We start from the raw sequence: 20759 nt of genomic DNA on the forward strand, positions 1-20759 counted from the left end.
TAAGTTTTTGAGAAACATGTATTTAAAATGTTAAACATGTATTTGCTTTTATTACATTAGTCAAAAGATTTTTTTCCCTGCGTTTAGCAGTTGCCGACAAGACATCATTACACTAAAAAAATTAAATCTACTTTAGTACACTTCCTTGTATGAGGTAAAAGGATCGTTTACTCCATCGATATGTTTTGTTGTAGAATAATCTAACAGTAATCGGAAAAATTGTAAATAACTATAGTAATAACTTACTTGTAACTTCAGAGTGAAAATAAAAGATAATATTGCAGTTAATTTCCCCAGAGAAGTATTTTAAAACGCATCAACAGTGTGTCTGCACACTTGACATGCTGAAGAGCTGTTTAGCGAATGTAATAGAAAAGGAAAAATCTCCGAAGCATGTTTTTTTCTCTGATGACCCCCCCCCCCCCCCCCCCCCCCCCCCGTCCTCTTTAGCTCGTCTCGAGTCCCGTCCTGGCTGTTGTCATTCCGGGACGAATTGGTCGCGTAAAACCCGATAACCAGATGACGACGCCTTAGATCTGACCGGAAATCACCACTACATTCGGCAGGGACGTGGATAGTCAAGGGGGGGATTGTACTCTTCTCAAGGGGTGTCTAAGTCGACACCCTGAGGTGTCGAAACCAGTTCATCGATAAACAGAAATTTCAAGAATGAAAACATGAAAACACACCATTTCCCCCGTAGCAATAGCTATACCTTATTTTGTCACCATCTGGGCGACGTTAAAAGGGGACTTACGGACTCGGGCTAAATTGCGGGTGTCAAGGTGGGTGGCCCCGAAGGGAATTGATTTTTGTTTCCTTTTTTTTAATATTTAAGATACTTCTACTTTTTTCTACTAATGTTTTTCGAGTTCATATCCGAGGAAAAAAAAAATTTCATTTACGATAAACGCAAAAGCAAACAGATTCCCCGACGAAATACAAAATTTTCCCCGATGTATTTTGGCTCACGAGAATGATTTTTGAGGTGCGGCCTTCGGGCAAAAAAAAAGTTGGTCACCACTATTTTACAGAACTTTTGATTTGAAAACTCTCAGAAGACTTCCTTTCTATAAGTAGTATCAGAGTAGTAAAGAAAAGTTTTTAAGCTACAAAAATGAACGTGTCAATGCTGCACAGTACAGAGGAACCACAGCGATGTCAGTTCTATTATGTGAATTGGAGAGTAAAAACTCTGCTTAAATTTCTCTCACCAGGCACCAGCGCCGTGGCGCCTAATGAAATAATCAAACATTTTGCCTCTAGCGCAAAATTTGTTCTTTGACTGAATGCTGAGTTCGCAGGTGTCCTCAAAATTTAATGTAAAAATAGACAATATTTTTTAAAAGATCGCAAATTTGTGGTGTTTTTGGTGAGAACATCGTTTGTGAATTGCTGCGGTAACTTGTAGTTTTATATCCTCTAATAAGTTTCATCTCCTGCTATATTCCACAGGGGGACTTGTGTATTTCTCTTCATTTGTCATTATCTTCTGATTTTTTTAGCAGGGTGTTTTTATAGTATATTTTATGCATTTTTCGTAAGGCATCTTGCAAAATTGTGGCTAGGAAGACAATCGCGTCAAAAAAATGTTGCCATGCCAAATAATTGCCTACCCGGGAATTATACTAAAACTGTTCCGCCAATGCTCTGGAACTATTTTTGTATTATGTTACATGCAACGTTTTTCATCATTCTCTGTTTTATTTTAGTTTTACGATCCTGAGAACATTCGCTATGAAGTTCCATCTCCTGCAATTCCAGTTCATCCCTCTCCTCAAATTTCGGAAGCTAATGCTCGAGAAGTATTTTTATATTCTGTTACATACAACACTGTTAGTTCGCCGTTTTTCTGTTAAAGTAAGACGATCCAGCTCAGATGCAGTCATGTAAGTAATGAGTAATTTATGTAATAATTTCAATTATGCTAATTGATTTTTAGCAGGATAAAATTTTCATTTTTATAATATTTTAAGTTTGTGCTAAACAACAACAATAGTGACACACACCTCAAAAATGAGAAAACAACAGGGCTATATTGTTATGCAATCTATATATAAATTCAATGCTCTTTCTTGACACCAAACTGGTACAAAAGTTATTTTGCAGAATTGATACAAGGGTGACATAAAAAGGTAATCACTACTGAAAAAATCATTGAAATTCATAATTTTTTTTCAAACTTTAATTTACACTATTAAGTTAGATTACAAAACCAAGCAAGTAAATAATTAGCATCAGAATTTTTTGGAGCAGATTTAAGAATTTTTTAGAGAAATCAGTTATAAGTAGTGTTGCACAAACCATAAAACCTTTGTTTTTTCCCTATACTGTGTTTTTGAGGTGTGCCATTATTGTCACTAGTGAGCGACTTGAGAAAACTATCTGATCACCTTCAAAATGATATTTCTTATGTTTTGTACACTTTGCCGTAGTAAATGTTTTCCTGCACCAGTTGATATTGAAAAGAACATCTGTTACATAATTTGGCACATCTGTCTGAATTGAAAAGAATAAACTCATTCTTTCTTGTCTTGTAATGCTGCAGTAGTCGTATGTTTTTATTTTTTACCGCTTTTTGCTCCTGACAATCGATAAAATCAAAAGAATATGTTTGGCGGCTTGCAAAATTTAAAGGGGGGGGGGGGTCGACTCAAATATTTTCCCCCATGGTTATGCAGGCTATTTTCCCCATAGAAACCGATTTCAGTACAGAATAGAGTTATTAAAATTTGACATTTTTAGTAACTTATTCATTAATTGCTGGAGAAGAAATGTTTTTACATTTTTCCAAAGAAAAAAGTACTAAAAGCAAGTAAGTTCTCATTTCAAAGGGGGGGGGGGAGCTTGAGCCCCTTCTTGCCCCTCCATATGGGTACCTTTGACTATAATCGAGAGTTTGCTACATCCGATTTTTCGAAAAAAAGCCCACACTTGCTAAGAAACTTCTGCATTGAAAATCTTTATCACACGATATTTCTATTAGTGGAAAGGATATCGTGAAATAAAATTTTACTATTAACTATTCAGGGGTCTGTCCAGGATTTTTTCACAGGGTCCGTTTTTTGTGAAAAAATCAAATAATTTTGTGAAAAGTGAATTAATTTTGTGAAAAATCAAATAATTTCGCAAAAAAAAAAAAAAAAAAAAAAAAGTATTTTTTTTGTTAAAACAAAATGTTTATAACTTAGAGAGGGCACGAACTGCATCATTTAAACTTAAAGTTGAGTGTTTTTCTCTTCTATGTTGAGAATATCATTCTGGGGTGTTTTTTTTAGTATTTAGCGGGGGGGGGGGGGGGGGACAGCATCGCTGTCTCAGGTAGCAATATCAGGGGTCTGGGCCAGGGGAAATTTGGGTCCGTTAACGAACCCTTCACAAAAATACGATCACTCAAAACGGACACTTCACAAAAATACGATCAACCAAAACGGACCCTTCACAAAATTCTAATCAACAAAAAAGGATCTTTCACAAATCATTTACTGTAAAAGCAAATTTAAAATCAAAATAACGGCTAATTTTTCAAAAGAAATGTCTGCATATTTCTGTGATGTTTACTGTTTCTTTTATCACAGCAGAATAAAAATAGCCTGCAACGATGTTGTTGTTATAGATTTTTTTGAAAATGTTATGGCCTCTGCATATTGATATTGCTGCCTCAGCACCTTTCTCCCTCTGCTCTCAATCTAAACAATAATAACACATATCAGCGAATTGAACTTGGTACTGCTAACAAATAGTATAGCTATAGGTTGGGGAAGAAATGTGATCGCTTCAGATATGGTTACCAACTATAAAATTAACATTAACGCTAAATAAATAAACGTCTAGTAACTACGAATTTTCGGCGAAAATGTCGGTGGTTATCAATAATATTCATCATGTAAACCTTTTAAAAATGCAATTCTAAAATTGTTTTACTTAAATAAACTCTTTTATTTTGCTGTTTTTCACTCTTGATGCCTTCATTTTGAAAAACGCGATCTCTTTGCATCCGGTATGACAATCAAATCTTACTCATTTTTCATGCTAACTAAGCTTTGTTACGAGGCAAATAAATAAAAATTCTCATTATTTTTAGTGAAATCATTAGTTTAAGCAGAATTTCGTGTTCTTTTTAAAAGGTGTCAAGACGGTTCGATGGTTTAATTTTATTTTTGCTTCAACTATGTCGATAGACATTATATGTTTATCATTAACCTTTAATATGCAATTTGAAAAGATTTTTACTAATATAAATTCTTTTATATTCCGTTCTTATACTTTTGATGCCTTCACTTCAAAAATTTCAATCTTTTTGCATCCGCTATAGGAATGGAATTTTTTTGCATTTTTTTAAATGCTTACTACGCTTTATTCAGAGGTAAACAAATAAAATTTATACTTATTTTTGTTTAAAATTACAAATTTAAAACGAAATTTCGTGCTCTGTAAAAATTTTCATGCGCCAAAAAGCTAAATACTGAACAACTGCCTGATTTTTTTTTTTTTTTTTTCCAATTATTTTATGATTTTACTCTTTATACAAAATCTTCAGAAAAAATTTCTAGTACAATTTAACAAGATGTGGAACGGTATATAGATACTGATACATCTAGGTTGACCATCCGCTGGAGAATGATACCTCCCTATTGCTATGATAACCTTCGAAAATGCCCTAGAAAAGACAAAAAATACTGTAAAACTTCCAACAAATTATTTCAATGCCGTAGTTTGCTCCATGAGCCTCCCCCTCCCCCAAACGCATTTATTAATGTTTATAAATTTAAATTTTTCGTTTTTACAAAATAATTTTATTTTACAAAAAAAAAAAAAAAAAAAATCTTTTTTTTTTTTTTTGATTTTTCACAAAAAAATTTCGTTTTTCACAAAAATGTTTGATTTTTCACAAAAAACGGACCCTGTGAAAAACCTTGGACAGACCCCTGAATATTTATCTACAATTCTACATTATCTTAAATTATACTAGAAATATTTCTGTACAGCACTTAAAATAACTGTATTAAAAAAAAAAAAACAGACGGGGGGGGGGGGGGGGGGGGTTCAGCATTTAACTTTTTGACCCAAAACACTCTTAAAAAGCACAGAATTCCGTTTAAAACTTATAAATTATATGATTTTAACAAAAATAAAAAGAGATTTTATTTGTTTATCTCTTAACAAAGCGTACTAAACATCAAAAATTCAAAAAATCGGATTCCCATAGCAGATGCAAAGAGATCGCTATTCTCGAAGTGAAGGCATCAAAAGTATAAAAACGGCTTGTAAGAGAAATATTTTTGATAAAATTATTTTAAAATTGCATTTTAGAGTCCTATGATAAACATATCATTAATATCTGTGGACACAGTTGAAGCAAAAAAAAAATTAAATCATAGATTTAGCATTTTAATTTTTGACTCATAAAAGAAAATGGAATTTTGCTTAAACTTAAAATGAGTGTTCTAACAAAATAGAGACTTTTCATTTATTTGCATCCTAATAATAAATCCTTAATTCAAGGTTTGTCCTTAATTCAAATTAGCTTGAAAAAGAACAAAATATGATTATCATGTTGGATGTTCAAAGATTGTATTTTTCAAAATGTAGACATCTAAAGAAAAAAAACGGCAAGTAAAAGAGTTTATTTAAAATTAATCATCCTTGTTAACATCGTAAAATCAAACCCATATACGTAATTTTCTCCCAAAATAGTAGTTAAACATCGCACAGCGCCATAAAACGCAAATATTGACAAGCTTGTAAAATGAGAATATTTTCTAATCAAGTCATTATAAAGGTTTAACGCCAGACGCTAAATGGCGATAATTTTGAAGTTGATAACCCTATCTGAAGTGATCATATTTCCCCCCCCCCCCCATCCTTACTATCCCTTTGCAGTTCTAAGTTCATTTCGCTGATCTATATTATTGTTATTGTTTATTAAATTAGGAGCAGGGAGAAAAGTGTTTACCAACGCTTTTTCAGAAAAGTTTCAACAACACCGCTGCTAATTAACTGTGATAAATTAAACAAAATTATTTAAAACCAAACTTTTTTTCAGCTGTTAATTTCTTTCCCAGAAACAAACAACACGCATTATATTTATTTGTCAGTAGCAAATTATCACTTGCAGGAGCATCACAATAGTGCCGATTTTTTTTTCAATCTGTTTGTGTAAGCATATCCCTCTAATTTGACTTTCCAAAAATTATCGGTTTAATATGCGTTATTTTGCTTTCAGATTTGCTCTTTCAATAAACAATTTGTGAAAGATCCGGTCTTGTTTATCAGAATTTTGTGAAGGGTCCGTTTTGGTTGATCGGGATTTTGTGAAGGGTCCGTTTTGGTTGATCGGGATTTTGTGAAAGGTCCGTTTTGTTTGATCGGTATTTTGTGAAAGGTCCGTTTTGGTTGATCGGATTTTTGTGAAGGGTCCGTTAACGGACCCAAATATCCTCTGGCCAGACCCCTGCTATTGTATTCAGTAATCAACCAAGTATGTATCTTTCGTTTGTCCATACTATGAGAAGAAAAATTTTATTATTGTCAGCAAGCTTTTATGTATATTTTGTTGGTTTTTCTGTCAACTATTGTAAACAAATCTAAAACTTGTTTACTAATTTCTGTAGTAAAAAGGTTGCTCAAAAACACTACCTTAGAATTAAAATTCTGCCTGATAGTGACCTACAGTAAATTTAGAAAGGAAAAATTTGTTGTAAATTGAGAAGACTTTTGCTGCTTTTTAATTTCAGAATAAATTTAACTTAATCCCTTAAATATATTTAAAATATATAAATAGGAGTGTAGTTTGAACCAGAGGATTTTGGTGAAAAAAGGGGGTAACTATTGCAGAAGATGATGTGTGCCTCTGGAAAATTTGGTAAGGAATGTAACTGGGACAAAAGCTATGAAAAGCTGAAAATGTCAGAAATTTTTTGTTCGCTGTGCCGATTGTAGAACATTTGGGGTTCGTTACAAGTGTTTCGAGATACATTAAAAACATACATAAAATACACCAACAGCTCAGTTATTCCTCCCAAGGACTGCAGTTTCATGCTTTTTAGCACTCATCAGCCCGAAATAAGAAGTAACTGAGCTGGAGGCGGGAAAACCTCGTAAAGGAGCCAAGATTGCCAAACAAACTGGTAGCTAATGTAGAATTAGCGCAGCAGACAAGTGACCGCAGCAATGGTGCGGTTCAACTCAAAGATTGAAAGCAAGGCTAGGAGGCGGTAACTTACTACAAATTAAAAACATAGTTCTTCAATTGGGGCCAATTAAAAGGTTCGCTACAACCGCGGGATCGTTATGTCCCAGGTTCGCTATAGCGAGGTTTGACTGTATATATATGTATTTTTATGTAGTGTGCTTCTGGATAAATGAGCACTCCAATTCAGGCTGTTGCTTTTTTCCCCACTTTTTTTTTTTTTTTTAAAGTCCAGGACTTCAGAAGAAATTGAACCAAGTGGAAAAACTGAACAAAATGAAAATGCACCAATTTTCTATGTTTTTGGTGCATATTGCTATGATGTAACCATTGGTGTAACTAGAGGCTAGAGGGAGCTAAGCATAACCTAGAAAACTTTTTAGCTCTTCCCACAATTTTTTTTTAAATTGATGTACATTGAAGATGACAAGTAAATTAAAATTATTTCTCAATCTGAATTTTTATGAACATTTATGTTTAAAACATTTCTTACTAATTTTCTCTGCACCACTTTCCCTAATCTTAAAAAAATTACTCAAAATTGGGCTTTTAAGATTTTATTTCAAGAAATGTCTGAGGGAAAGCCTCTGGACCTTCTCTTGACTATCAAAAAATGAACTCAAATCGTGTTTTTAGGACATGATCATCAATCATTTTTGAAACATACAAGGGTGAACACCCAATTCTTCTCAAGTCACTCAAAGATAGCCTGAAAAGGTGGTTTTAGTAATTCAGCTTCGAAAATTGACCGGAAAACAACCCTTGAACCACTTTTAAGTTTATCAAAAATAATGTGAAATTCCATTTTTAAGAATAAATATTCAGCTATTTTCCTAGAAATAGCTCCAGCCTCTTACCATTACATTTCCAAAGACATTTTTAAAGCTTTTATGACTAATTTTTTGCTATTTAAGAATTATTACCCTGATACTAAATAGGATTTTTAGAAATGCTGTCTGTTTTCTATTTTGTCCCTGTCGGGGTTTTGGCCTTCTATGGATTTTGAGTTGTCAGAATTGTCTGGGTAATAAGGAAAAAAAAAAAAAAAAACGTTGTGTTCTGGAGCTTGTTTGAAAATTCAAATATTTGTTTGTGGAATAAAATGAGTCATTTTTTAAAACTGTTCTGAAACTGTCTATTTACTAAATTGTTTTAAATTTTTTAGATTTGACACTTCTGTTGGTGCTCTTACAATTGCAAATCAGTATCTAGAGCTAACTACAAAATTGGCTTCTGAAAAAGTATATGGATTAGATCAATATTTTTCTAAAGTATTTAAACATGATTTCAATTGGCAAGAACTTGGTCTGTTTTCTTCTTCTAATTTGGTAAGTATAATTACCTTCAATCAAAAAAAATATTTATGTAAATTTGTATTTGTTTACCAATATGTGGCATTCAGGTAACAATTTCACTCCAACTCAAAATATGAAATGTTTAAAAATTATATTTGGCTATTCATTTTTAGGTTTCAAACTTCTTGCAAAACTTTTAAAACTATTTCAAAAAATATCTTTTGTTGTACTTTTTTTGCTGGAAAAAAAATTGTTATTTGGGTAGTTCTCAAAAGGTGAGAACAAAAAAGTTAACTTTGAGCAATTTCAAAAATTTTCAAATTTGACATCAATTTTGCTTTTATTCTATAGTATGCATACCTAGAACACAATATATGAACATGAAAAAACAGCAGGTATTTGTAAAAATTGTTAATTAGCAAATTAAATCAGCAGTCTGTAGGTAACAGATTTTGGACATTGTTGTCCTGTAGATAACGGATTTTGGACATCATCATAATGTAAGTTTAACCATTTTTGACAATTGTTAATCTGATTTTTAACTTTTCCAATGAAAATTTTATTTACTACTTTTTGAATTTTGCAATTTAATAATAAAGAGAATATTAATGAAGTACTTGAATGGCTATACATACTGCTCTTTACATATAATAAAGTTTTGGAATGATTTTGAAGAAGTTGATGAAAAGTAAAAAAAAGCTTCAAGTTAAAAATAATACAAATGTAAAAAGTGACATCAGTTTTAATAATGAATATTTTTTCTAATGTCATAAGAATTAAAACGATTTCTAAAGAAATATTGAAATAAGAAATTCGTATTCGTATTTGGAGATCGTTAAATTATGTTTCCAAAAGAAAGAAGAGAAAAAAGAATTCTATAATAATAAAAGCGGGGGGGGGGGGGTGGTAATTGCTAGCGCAGGTGATAAAGTCGCCAAAACTGGTGCAGCTGACTATAAACTACATTTGTCAAACTGGAATTCCCCTCTGGTAACCTTTAGCTTATCGAATACTGTGTTGCCACCAACAGAGGTTTGCTTGGCGATTTTAGAGCAAAATGGCGTTCGTTACGATCATAACCAGCCATGTTTCTACTGTAATTTATGTATTGTTCAATGTGTAACGTATTAATTATGCAAAATACCAATGGATTAAAGAAGATAACATTACAATAACCTTTTTTTTTGAGGTTAGAAGACAGTGGATCATCAAAAATTATGAATAAACCAACAGAATTATCGGTGTCAAGATCGTAACGCCATTTGGGCATCTCACATGTACGTTTCAGAAAAATAATTTTTCTTCTAAGATACTGCATAAAAGCTTATGAAAACACTTTTAAACAATTAAAAATTGATTCTGAGGCTCGATAAATACCTTTAAAACGAAAACATCATATACTTAGTTCTCAAATAATAGCATCGTAAAGACCGTAACTTTTGGACATGCATCGAATTTCAAAATTAATTTTTTCTAAAATCGTTTACAAAGTAAATAATCTGTCTTTTCTTTTGTTATTTGTGTAAAATATTAACAAAAAATTATTCAGTGCAAGATTCATACCTTTAATTTTTTTTTGAAACGTATGGAAATAATTAAAAAAATTTTTTTTTAATGGTACATTTGCTCAGTTAACGTTTTGGTATGTCCCAAATTGTGCCTTTTAGCAAAGAAAATATTTTTTAAGGGCATTTGAAGAGCATTTTTTCCATAATTTATGCCAATTCTTGTCTCTATACAGTATTATAATTTAACTCAAAAATTTTTGAGTTAATTAAAATGAAAGTTATTTGATGTTGAAGCTTCAAAGTTGAGGTCTATGTTTGCTCCCACCTTTTGAGAACTGCCCACTTACAGTTTTTTTTAAAAATGAAATCAGTGTTAGTGAAAAATTGTAGAAACGCAGTGCTGTATCTAAAGTATTTAGTTTTATTCTCGTTATTGTGAACATTGTTTCTTATAAAAAAATATAACGTTTTCCTTTATATTTTGAAAACACATCATTAACATTTTCAGCTGTAAAATTTAATTCCTGAAAATATTCATTAAAGCCTAGCCTTGTTGACTATTGCTACCTGTTGAATTCCTTTAAAATGCATTCAGTTTCCTTAGGAAAGAAAAAAAAACCTTCTGGCACTGATGGCAAAGTATCAGTGTTGTTAACATTTGAAGGGAAAATTGTGGGGCCCCAAATCTGGAAGCAGGGGTGGATTTATAGTCTATTCAAGGGGGTAAGGATTGAAAATCCTAAAAGTCTCCTCCTCCCGACTCGTCAGGTGAGGGGTAGGGTGGGCCGAAATAAGCCGAAAATTTTTTTTTTTCGAAATCAATTTTTGGATAGCGCGCAAAAGTTGCGTAGTGAGCTAGTTAGCACTCACAAAAAATTTCTTGGATATTAAAAAATATCTAGCCGGCGTTTGACACTGAAAAACCGAAAAGAAAGAGAAAAATGAATTTTTGTCGAATTTTTTTTTAAAAAATAAATTTCAAATATTTTGCTGGAATGCACCGAAAATGTTATATAATGAGCCAGTTCGAGCCCATAAAATGTTTCATTGATTTTAATGAGCATTTAATCGCTCCTTTCCAACATCAAAAATTGGAGAAAAATGAAAAAATATTGAATTTCTTTAAAAACCAATGTGGAAATCATTTTTCAAAATTAAATCATAGACTAATTAATTAAATAGCGCCATTAATCATAGTAAATATTATCACGCAATAGTATCATACATTTTCGAGAACTACATATATAGATAATAAAATTTTAAAAAAGAAATCTTCAAATTTGATTTATAATACCTCATGCATAATGAATATTATTTTTTGGAATAATATTGTCCCTTGTCATCAAATGATGGAAGTTCTTTCCTAGCTTGAAGTTTAGCACGAATGTATCCATCTCGTGCAGTTTCACCACGAACTTTTATTGCGGCTTCGGTTATTAGTTTCACACAACGTTTCACAGCTTGCGTGTGACAGGGAAATTTCTCGAAAGTAAACTCTGTAGAATGTTCTTTGCACATTTCTTTCCATTGTTGGTCTTTTAGATGCATTGTAAGAGGTGGCTCTGTTACAACACAGTTTGCCCAATCAACATAATCAACGGCTTCAAAATTGAGTTTAGGACGCTCAAAAAATCGTACACCATCCGAGCTCTTCGTCTTCTTATTTCTGGAGTTCAGAATGCGCCTAACCGCTAATTATCGAATGTATTTTCTTGAGTCAAACAACATTGTCAACAGTAGCTGTTCAGGATGAGCGAAATATGCAGAACTTAAAAAATTATCTCCATAACGTTGTCTGGAAACTGCTTTGCAAGAGAAATCATTTTCCAAAAATGTTGGGCGCGGTACTGGCAGTTCGGTTTCATTTTTATTTCAAACCACATTGGAGCATAAACTAAAATTACATACTTTACAAGCATTGTAAAGTTTTCTGATGGAGTTGGAGTGCCTATATGCAAGCGTAACAAACGGTTTGTAGTTGTCAGTCATCGCGCATGACTGACTGAGTTTGCCTGGGCTACTGTCAGCCACGCTTGAAAGACAACCACCATCTTTTACGGCAAGACAGATTCTATACAAATATTGTTGTTCAGTACTTAATTTTTTTATATTTTCCATGTCCAAAACCAAAAGATTGCAGTCAATTTTATCAAATTTGACCACCGGATTTTTTTCACAATCTCTAAGAAGTTGTTCGATAGCTCCAGAATATGAATGTGGCCACTTTGTGCAACCGTCCAATTCCAGTATAAGATGCCTCAGTGGCAACTCATTGGGGACATTACACACAAGAGAGGACCCCTTTAATTGCTTAATTCCCAGCTGTGGAGGTGTAGAATTACAGCATTTCTTGTCGGGGGGTTTTAAAATCGAGAGGAAGAAATGGCTTGAGAAAAAGAAGAATACTTGCGTTCAATTCATTAATCAGTTTAAAGGACTTCAGAGGATTCACATTTTTTTAATACTCAAGGGTCAAATATATATATATATCATTTGTCAAATATATATAAAATAGTTATAAAATAATCTTAGGAATAATAGAAGTAGTTGAGCGCCGTTTATTATCCAGGAGAAACAATTGGAACCGAAGATTAAAAAATTAGCATCTTATGTAACTATTTTTTATTTGAGTGTGTGCATTTTTTAAAATTGGCGTACAAATGTCGCATAAAATTGATTGAATTTTCACTGTTATTTCTAAGTAACGTATTGCGTAACATTTCAGTACTTACTTATTTCAAAACTACTTTTATTTATTTTATTTTTTTTTTTCATTTTTCCAATGTTTCAGTCTTAAAGGAGCGTAGCTAAATATTCTATGAAATGTATAAAAGTCTTTGAGGATTTCAACTAATTCACTGACAGATACTTCTAATGTTTGCTGAAACTAGCTTCAAACTTTTATTTTCGACCCCCACTTTTTTTTTTGAAATAAGTGCTTTTTTGCCCCTTTTTTCAGTTTTTCAAGGTCAAATAGCGCCGGCTAAATATTAAACAAATTTAGCGAAATTTTTTATGGGTAATAACGGGCCCATATAGCAACTTTTCCGCACTATCCAAAAACAGATTTCCAAAAAAAGTTTTTTCGGCCCACCCTAGTGAGGGGGGTCAGGGAGCAATTGCTCCCCTCACCCATCCAGTAGGGCTTTGAAAACTAATGTTATACATATTAGTGAGCATTGTTTTGCTATGCAAAATATGATGCTTCAAATATTTTTTTTTTACAAATGTGAACATATTTTCAGACATAGGGCTCATAGGAGTGAGTCCTATGCTCTGAGTTTTTGCCAAAAATTAGTGAAATCATTGCAAAACATGCCCCTAGAAAACAAAGATAGGTTTTGTTGGTTTTTTAAATATTTATGGAATACCCTTCATTAGTCTCCCAACTTGCTCCAAATGATCGTGCTTTTGAACTTTGCACCTCTCTAGTCCCTCACAAGAATGTTAATGGCTAATATAATGCTCCCTTTCAATCCAAATAAAAACTAGTATGTTGTGGCCACTACGAAACTTTCTTCTATATTTTTCCTTTTTCTGATCCCTCCCCATGCTTGACGAGGAAGCAATATTCCTGACAAAAACAAAATTACACATGCAAAAACTTGACGACCATCCTAATGTCTGAATTATTGTAAAAGCAAAGCAAGAGCGAAAATTGAAAGTTATTTTAAAAGCCTTGCTTGAATTAATTACAAATATTTTATTTATTAACAAACATTAGATGGCAACAGTTAAAAATTTTAAATCATTGAGATAATATTTCTGATCATTTCCGTACAATTAAAATCACGAGAAATACGCAGACGACAATCTATTACGATTTATCTTTCTTATTGTTGAATTAATAAAGCTATTTTTATTCGCAAAAAAAAAAAAAAATCAACACCTCTTGGAGCGATTAAAATTGAACCAAAGCCTGTTTACGTATGGATTCACATATATTCCAAATTTCAACCAGAACGTAGCATGACTTCTTGAGATAGGGCACTCACAATGGAAAAAAAGAACGGGCGATTGCGCTACCCCCTTTTTAGCTGTTGACACCAAAATAAAATCAGCTCTTATACCCACTAAGGGCTACTTGTCAAAAAAATTTTGTTTGATTTCGTTCGTTATTTATTGAGATACAGCAGTCACAATTGACGACAAAAAACGTTCTGTAGCTCAACTCCCGTTTGAGTTATTGACACCAAAATTGAATCAGCACCTGTTCCTGTTAATGGCAACATATGGACCAAATTTTGTTTGATTCCGCCAGTTACTTCCTGAGGAATAGCAAGCACGCATAACTCAAAAAACGTCCCATTGCTCCACCCCCTTGGAGGAATTTGCGCCAAAAACCAATGGGCACAAGTTCACATAGGGACACATATGTGTACCAAATTTCGTTCGATTTCATGCGGTAGTTTTTGCTGTAGAGCATCCACAAAAAACTGGTCACACACAGACATGACACACACATACACACACACACACAGACAGACAGACATTTTCCAAAAATAGTCGAAATGGACTCAGCACACCTCAAAACGTTCGAATCTGTCAAAATTCGAAATTTGAAAATTTGCACGAATCCAATACTTTCTTCTATATATTAGATTTAGAAGAAAGTAATAATGGCTATGAAACAGGCAAAAACTGAAGAAAGCAATCTGTGGGTGCCATTTCCAAAATGTGGGACAAATAGAGGGGAAACTGCAGTCGTATTTGGATTCAGGGAGTCATTTTATGTAAGAAACAGCAAGAATTATGTCAAAAGCATTTTCATTTTTTTTTGTTTTGCCGAGCAGTGTTGTTAAAGTTTAAAAAAAGGGAAAGGGGGCGAGCTTCGGTTCAAATCAAAGTGTTTAACGCTGTCCATCTTCGACTAAACTACTGCCTAAAACTAATTTGAAGCAAATTTATAGAATTCACTCGATTATAGTAGCAACTGCTAGTATATTCTTCAATTTAATATTATTGTTTTTCGGCTACAGATGGGGCAGTTGCCTCCCCCCCTCCCCTAAGTATATCCGCAACTGTCCGGAAAGCTCAAGACTGCAACCTTTCCGAATTTTTTATTCTGGCTCAAAAAATAGTAAAAAATCTCCTGTCATGCGATATCTCTAATGTTTGCACTAAATTTGTTTTATTTGTTGATCAGGGTCATTCCATGTCAAATCAACCAATCACTCAAAATGACCATCTCAGATTTTCATGAAACTTTCAGGGATTATGCTGTTTGACATTCTAAATTCAGATCTACTTTTTAAAAAAAATCTATCTTTTTTGGTTAATGCAATGACACTTTTTTTGTAAATATATATATATATATATATATATATATATATATATATATATATGTGTGTGTGTGTGTGTGTTTGTGTGTTTTTTATTTGACAATTTTTTAGAATATTTTCTTTTACTTTTTTAAAATCATATTTTTTTAAATTAATCTCTTACTTTTTAAAATTACTTTTATTTTAAATTTTCTTTAAAATTATTTTTTAATTTTACTTTTAACTAAGCAATTTCTAATTTGGCAACATTTTATTTCAAAATTAAGATATAAATTAAAATATAATTAAAAATTTAAAATGAAATGCATTAAAACCATTTAAAGAACAGGCACATCATGCAGCAGCTTGTTTACACACGTGTTGAAGCACTCCCTGACATGTTCAAACAGGTATGTGACGCATTAAGTATTACTACAAAATGTTTATAATATTATTTTAAAAAACTAAAACGTGTATATTTTGAAATAAATTTAAATTGTTAAAAATAGTTTTTTGCATTTAAAAAAGTATTTTTTATTTATTTATTGTTTTTTTAATTTTTAAACAAAAAGGCTAAGTAGCACCATTGCATTATTTGCTATAACTGCTGATCCCATCATGTCCCCACTCTGAAATTTTTAGGATAAATCAACTAAAACATATTAAAAAACATATATTTTTTCAAAATTTTTAAAAGACACTAACTTAAAAAAAATTTAAATTTAAAATTTAAAAAATTAAAAATGCAAGAAAAATATGCAAGTTGCATTTCAAATTAAAGCTCATGCAATTCTCTTTCAAATGAGCTATTAACCAACTGTATTGACCCCATACAACTAAAATTGTAGCATTTTTAAGCGCAACAGATGAGTAAAAAATGTGTTTTTTACAGATTTAAAAGATTAATAACTCATTAACCAAAAGAGATTAATTTTTTTAAAAAGTAGATCTGAATTTAGAATGTCAAACAGTATAATCCCTGAAATTTTCATGAAAATCTGAGATGGTAAATTTGAAAATAATTTTTTTTGGTTGATTTGACATGGAATGACCCATCAATATGAATGAAAGTAGACTTCATTATGCTGAAATAAAATTGAAGATAATTTGCAACTATGTGTAGTCTATGGATGGTGCTTTTTATTTTTGTACAATGTGCCAATCAATACAATAAGCAAATCATATTTTTACTAAAAACAGAGTTCGTACGCCTCCTGAAAATCCTGAAAAACTCCTGAAATTTTATTTTTTCTTCTAAGGGCCCTTAAAACTCCTAAATTTTTGTTTTAACCTCTTGATTTTCCCCCTCTCCTCCTGAAAATAATTTTCAACAACAATCGCTAATTTTAATTCCATGTCATCTCCGTTTAGGCAGCCATATGGAATCGCTGGCAACCAAACAAAATCCTCGTATTATACAGAGCACCCAGTGCTTTTCGCAAAGACATAGGGTGTGTTCGAACCAACTGACCTGTTACTCTGTTCAAACATGCCCATTACGGTTACTGATTGTAACTGCCACTAGAGAACTAACCAAGAGTTAGAGTGCTAGTTTTTGTGTTAACAGCAACAGCTATTAAGCATATTTTCTATATTGCTAATTAGTAGTGCTATTGCTATTTTGTAGTATATTTACTACTGATAATATGCCGATATATCTAATCCTGTTGTTTTCAAATATTTTGAATCCAATTTTTAATTCTTTTTTTTTTTGATTGAATAGTGTGTGAAAAAAAAATTACTAATCAATTAAAAATTTGACAGCAAAGTAGATTAAATGTTACTGAAAGTAATTTTCTTGTAAAAACCGCTCATGTTATTACTCCTGAAAATTTTTCTTTTGACTCCTGAAAACTCCTGAAATTCATTTTGTCTGGAAGGGTATGAACCTTGTAAAAATATTTTTGTACTTTTGTTCAATCGGTTTTGTATAGTATACTTATAAGAAGAAAAAATGAATTATCATTAAATGTAAGTGGAGGTTAAAAGATTGCTGCACAATTACAGGAAAACGTTTATTTGCAAGTAACACGTGGCATTGAAAAAACTTAAAAAAAAAAAAAAAAGGTGATCTGAAAGTACTGTGTCTTCAATAAGTAAGAAAGTAAGATAAACACACCAGTGGTGACCAGTCCAGTTCTTCAGTGTAGTGGCTCCTTCAAAGTTACTTATATACTTTGAAGAAAGAAATGAACAATAATAATTTAACTAACACATTGGTACTTAATGTAACTTATATTGAATCAATTTTATTCATCAGTTATTTAAATTTAAAGTAAGTAATGTAAATTCTTCAGATGGGAGAAAGTCAGATGAACACTACTGAAATTTTCAGATTTTGGATTGGCCACTACCAGATAAATTTTGAGGCTTGGAAAAAAATGGATAAAAATTTGAACAAATTGAAATTCTGGCATTTTTAAAAAATGGGGTGATTAAGGAAGAGTTGGGCTGTAATGCGCTCATTGAGTTTCAAGAGAGATAATTAATGTTGTAGACCCACAGTTTAAAAATATACTTCACTGTAGCTACTACTAGTGCGTTTTAAACCTTGAAGTGGCCAATACTGGTGTGTTTGCCTTTGCCAAACAGTAACAATTTTGAACCTTTGAATTCTATGGTAACTCTCAGTATTTTGAGCTTTTTTACTGAAGAAACTAGAAAAACAAGAGGTAGATTTGTTTACAATAATTGACAGAAAAAACCATGAGACATACATAAAAGCTTGCAACCAAAAATATCATTTTTCTTCTTAAAATAAGAAAATACATTTCTATAGTTTAATTACTGAATGTTTGTTCATATTTTATTTAATGTTATCCTTTTCATTGATGAAAGTATCTTGGAATAAAAACATTCATTATAGAAGTAAAAAACTTAGCATGGACTTATTTTCAAAAAATCAAATGTAGCAAACCTTCAGTTATAGCAATCTCCTAAGCTAGTCCACTGAAGGTTCATTACAGCAAGGTTTGACTGTACTTTCATTTTACGATCATTAATAATTTACTTCTGTCATGCCATTTTAAATGAATTATGATTTTAGCGTGATAACTCGATTTTTTTTTCTCCATTTCTATGCAAACATTAATCCAATCCAAAGAGAAAAGTTTGAATTTCTTATTCTGTACTGGAATCTGCACAACTGATAATACAATATTAATATCTTCTCAGTTGAATGATTACTTTTATTACTTTTATCTATTTGTTTTATAAAAAATATTTTCTCTGACTTATTTAACTTAGTCTATGAATTTATTTTTAATTTTACTAAAGTCAAGCCCAACATTTTGAATCTTCTTGAAGGTTTTTACTCAATTTGTAAATTATACCAAAAAAAACCACAAAAAGCAAGCCCACTAACTTGTACGTGCATTAACTTTCAAAGTCGGGGGTTGTAATTGATCCCCCAACCTCACCTAAATGATGTGCCTAACTAAATCCCTGGTATCTCATTTTATAAATTCTAATTCCAGTCATGTTAAAATCAAAGTGAAAGTACTGCTACTTTTTATTATTAATGATCATTCATAAATTTATGTCAGAAATTCTGCTAAATGCTTTAGGATGGAAATTTTTCATCTGGTGTTCACCCAATGTACTTATGTGTCGAAAATAATGGAAATGCTCATGGTGTTCTTCTGCTCAATAGTGATCCAATGGGTAAGTTACATGTCCCCCCCCCCCCAGCTATTTTCATTTCAGTTAAAAGTAACAATGGCAATTACCCACAGTTTTGTCTTTTTAGAGATTCAACTCCATCCATCCCCTGCAATTACTTTTCGAACTCTTGGTGGGCTGCTGGACTTATATTTGTTTTTGGGACCCTCGCCTGAAGAAGTTATTCAGCAATATACTGAAGTAATATTTTAGCATCAGTTGCATTTATTAATGAATATTATATGCAAACATTTGACATTTTTGTTTTTCATTCAAAACCTTTTTTTGTTCAAAAAGTTTTGAAACCTAATATTTCTAAATTATTTTAATTTTCATTTTCTATAGCTAAAAGATGCATTAAGCAGCTTCAGATTTTGTTTTCATTGCACAAATGTTTCAGCTTATTTGAATCAGTATATAAAAATAAAGCTTAATCTTTTTTTAAAAGTACCTAATTGCATTTCCCTTCTGCGGGTAACTATTGAATTGTTAGTTGCTTATTATTTGCTGTATTTACACTACCATTGATGGTACTGTTTCTCAAGTTTTGTTATTTAATTCTTATCTATTTTTTCAGGGCCGAGTCCAAAAATGACTCATTTTTCATTTAAAAACACTTTGCAAAGTGCAATTTTCAAATTAGACTAAAATAAAAAAAAGAATAAGTTTGATTGTACATTATTATATCTTGACAATTGAAGTGTTGGAGGAAAAAAATGTAGCGGTGCATTGACCCCTTAACTCTGAACAAAAATTGCCCAAAAAAGTGCTAAAATTTCTTCACTGCATTTCTTAATTAATACTTATGAGGTTTGTCATTTCTTTTCTTTTTGATAACACAAAGCTTTTTCTTTTTTTTTTTTGGTTTTTCGTGAACTTTCAGTCATTGACTGTAAATTACAGTATTGGTCGCAGTTGTTTTGCTGCTGAAAATGCAGTGAACTGCCTTTTATCTGCAGATTAGGGTGGTACGGTAACCGCAGATAAGTGAATTCATAGATAAGCTGCAAAATAGGCACAAAACAATGCTGGTTGGTGTATGCAATAGCTTAACAATATCAATAACATTCACCAGCATTTAAACTATTGCTATGTAAAAGTTAAAAATGGATCATTCTTTATTGTAAGTGGATTACATACGTACCCAAGCAAGTGGTGCAAACACATAAACAAACTGAAACAGATCAAAGTAGGTTACACAAAAAACGTGTGGGGAGCAGAATTTTTTGAACAAGACTGGTCGTACACTCGTTTAGGTGTATAAGTAGTGTGGATCTAAAAATCAGGTTCCAACTACTGAAGTTTCGGTGATCATAGAAGGTTTGATGTCATGGGAAGGGGGACGGGTGGATAAAAATAGGAATGTCTAAAAATAAATTGTGCACTTGTTGAGTCAAAATGTAAATTTCTCTACATCCAGTTAGTAATAACCGACATTTTTTTTCAGTTATATTTTTTAAGTGGGAAAGGCTGCGGATAATTGTGAGTTTACTGTAGTTCTCTGTATGATATGCAATCTACCAGCATATTTCAATGAGAAGAGAAATAATTATTTATTTGTTTCATGTGTTCTGTTTATGAACATTAATTATTTTACAAGGAGTAAAATTTGAATAACCAATGATTTTTTTTCCTTTTGCCTTTATGATAATTTTTCAGGCTGTTGGACACTCTTTTATGCCACCGTACTGGTCCTTAGGATTTCATGCTAGCAAACCACGTTATAAATCTGTGAATGAAGTTGAAGAATTTGTTAACGGATTTAAGGAAGCACATATTCCTGTGGTATGTTAATTTTATTGTTTTAAATATGTTTAATGATCCTAAGGAAAAAGTGTTTTTA

At 31.9% G+C, this 20759-nt stretch overlaps 1 protein-coding gene across 1 annotated transcript in view; it reads left to right on the forward strand.

Moving 5' to 3' along the window:
• LOC129216387 (sucrase-isomaltase, intestinal-like) overlaps window positions 1–20759 on the forward strand; it is a 131206-nt gene that overhangs the window by 50415 nt on the left and 60032 nt on the right. Inside the window, 6 exon segments of the mRNA XM_054850602.1 lie at window positions 1713–1847; window positions 1849–1889; window positions 8358–8520; window positions 18823–18919; window positions 19005–19117; window positions 20576–20701. Of these exon segments, the coding sequence (XP_054706577.1) occupies window positions 1713–1847; window positions 1849–1889; window positions 8358–8520; window positions 18823–18919; window positions 19005–19117; window positions 20576–20701 (675 nt within the window).

The sequence above is a fragment of the Uloborus diversus genome, chromosome 2, assembly GCF_026930045.1.
Source record: "Uloborus diversus isolate 005 chromosome 2, Udiv.v.3.1, whole genome shotgun sequence".
NCBI classification, from domain to species: Eukaryota; Metazoa; Arthropoda; class Arachnida; order Araneae; family Uloboridae; genus Uloborus; species Uloborus diversus.